The sequence below is a fragment of the Acomys russatus genome, chromosome 18 (genome assembly GCF_903995435.1).
Source record: "Acomys russatus chromosome 18, mAcoRus1.1, whole genome shotgun sequence".
Classification (NCBI taxonomy): domain Eukaryota; kingdom Metazoa; phylum Chordata; class Mammalia; order Rodentia; family Muridae; genus Acomys; species Acomys russatus.
The window spans coordinates 40,550,127-40,551,538 of NC_067154.1; the positions used below are offsets into that span (position 1 = coordinate 40,550,127).

Below are 1,412 nucleotides of genomic sequence, written 5' to 3' on the forward strand. Positions count from 1 at the left end.
CTTCTGCAGATCTGAAATGTTCATTTCTTAACTAGGATTTCCACAACCAACACCACCAATACAATTTTATACTGACTTTTCTGAAGTATATTTTTATTAAAGACAAATTAGAAGAAAGCCAGGTAATGTTAAGGAAATAAAACCAAATAAATCAAACAAAAAACTCCAGGGAATGCCATTAGGTAAAAACATTAATTTAAATTTTACCTGTTTTTTTGACATGTTCTGAACCTGGAAGCCTGATAACAGTTTGATAAGTTGTAAGGATCATGAGGAATTACACGATTCTAAAGTGCTTACCGATGTTTCAGAGCTCAGGCCATTATCATCAAAGTTTCAGGAGCATACATTTTATTTATGATTAAAATTGTCAGCTGGTGATAGTGGCATATTCTGATAGTCCCAGACAGTCAGGAGGCTGAGGCAGGATGATTAGTCTAGTCAAGAGTTGGAGAAGAATTGGTAGAGTGAGATTCTGTCTCAAATAAAACTTCCATCCTCAATCAAAGGAAAGAAACAAGAGACAATAGGTAGGTTGGAAGAAAGAGGGGGACGGAAGGAGGGAGGCCATAGATAAAGTTTGATAATTCTCACTAACTAAGAAGGAATAATTAATGTAAGCAACACACTGATTTTTTAACCTAGAGCTTACAGAATTTTCATGTATTTTGAGTGTATCAACTCATTCCTTGACCACCTAAACTAAAAAGGATGCTTGAATCTATTGTTAAGACAGTTGTTCTTGAGATCTGTCGGCCTTGCCAGGGCCCACCAGAGGAAACTGACACTCTGGTCTTGTCATACCTATGGGGGACCAACCTTGTGCCTCTGGGAGATCCACGCTCCCACCAGGAAATACATGGGAACCCAAGGCTCCAATAAAGCGCTGTCTCCTGGCTCTGTGGTGGGATTATCCAGAAGGGACTCCCAGTGGAGGTAGTACCACTCTCTTTTCGGTGCCTCCTCCTGCATCTGGTGGACTGAAGTCGCATCCTCGTCCTCCTCCTCCTCCTCCTCCTTCTCCTCCGGAGAAGTAGTGAAATAGATTTTTTTCCCAGTCTAAATCAGTCTGTGAGAGATTGCAATATGACCCCTTTTCTCCAGTGCTACCCTGCTTTTGCTGGTGTCCTGCCCCTGGAAGTTGTGAATGCTAAAGGCTCATCTTATATTTTCTAACCCGTTGACCATTTCTCTATTTGACTGAGCTACTGGAAGATCATGTTTACAAGCTGAGTATTACGATGTAACAACTGTGATTTCACCTCCAGAATTTGGATGATTCTAGGACATGGGCAAGATCAAGATTGTAGACTTCTAGGACTGAAGGCCATGATGTGTGTGGATCACGGTAAACTCACCAAAGCAAATAATGCCCTTGAGACGTTGCTGCCGAAGCCAATCATTGCTCTCTT

The 1,412-nt window shown here is 41.4% G+C and overlaps 1 protein-coding gene across 1 annotated transcript; it reads left to right on the forward strand.

The window, feature by feature from the left end:
• The first annotated feature begins 806 nt into the window (after positions 1 to 806).
• LOC127202312 (negative regulator of P-body association-like) lies at positions 807 to 1,037 on the forward strand. Its single transcript, XM_051161018.1, has one exon. The coding sequence runs from the start codon at positions 807 to 809 to the stop codon at positions 1,035 to 1,037; it is 231 nt and encodes a 76-aa protein (XP_051016975.1).
• Positions 1,038 to 1,412: the final 375 nt, after the last annotated feature.

Coding starts and splice junctions, on each gene's coding strand:
- LOC127202312 (XM_051161018.1), top strand. CDS start 807: ATGGGGGACCAACCTTGTGCCTCTGGGAGATCCACGCTCCCACCAGGA.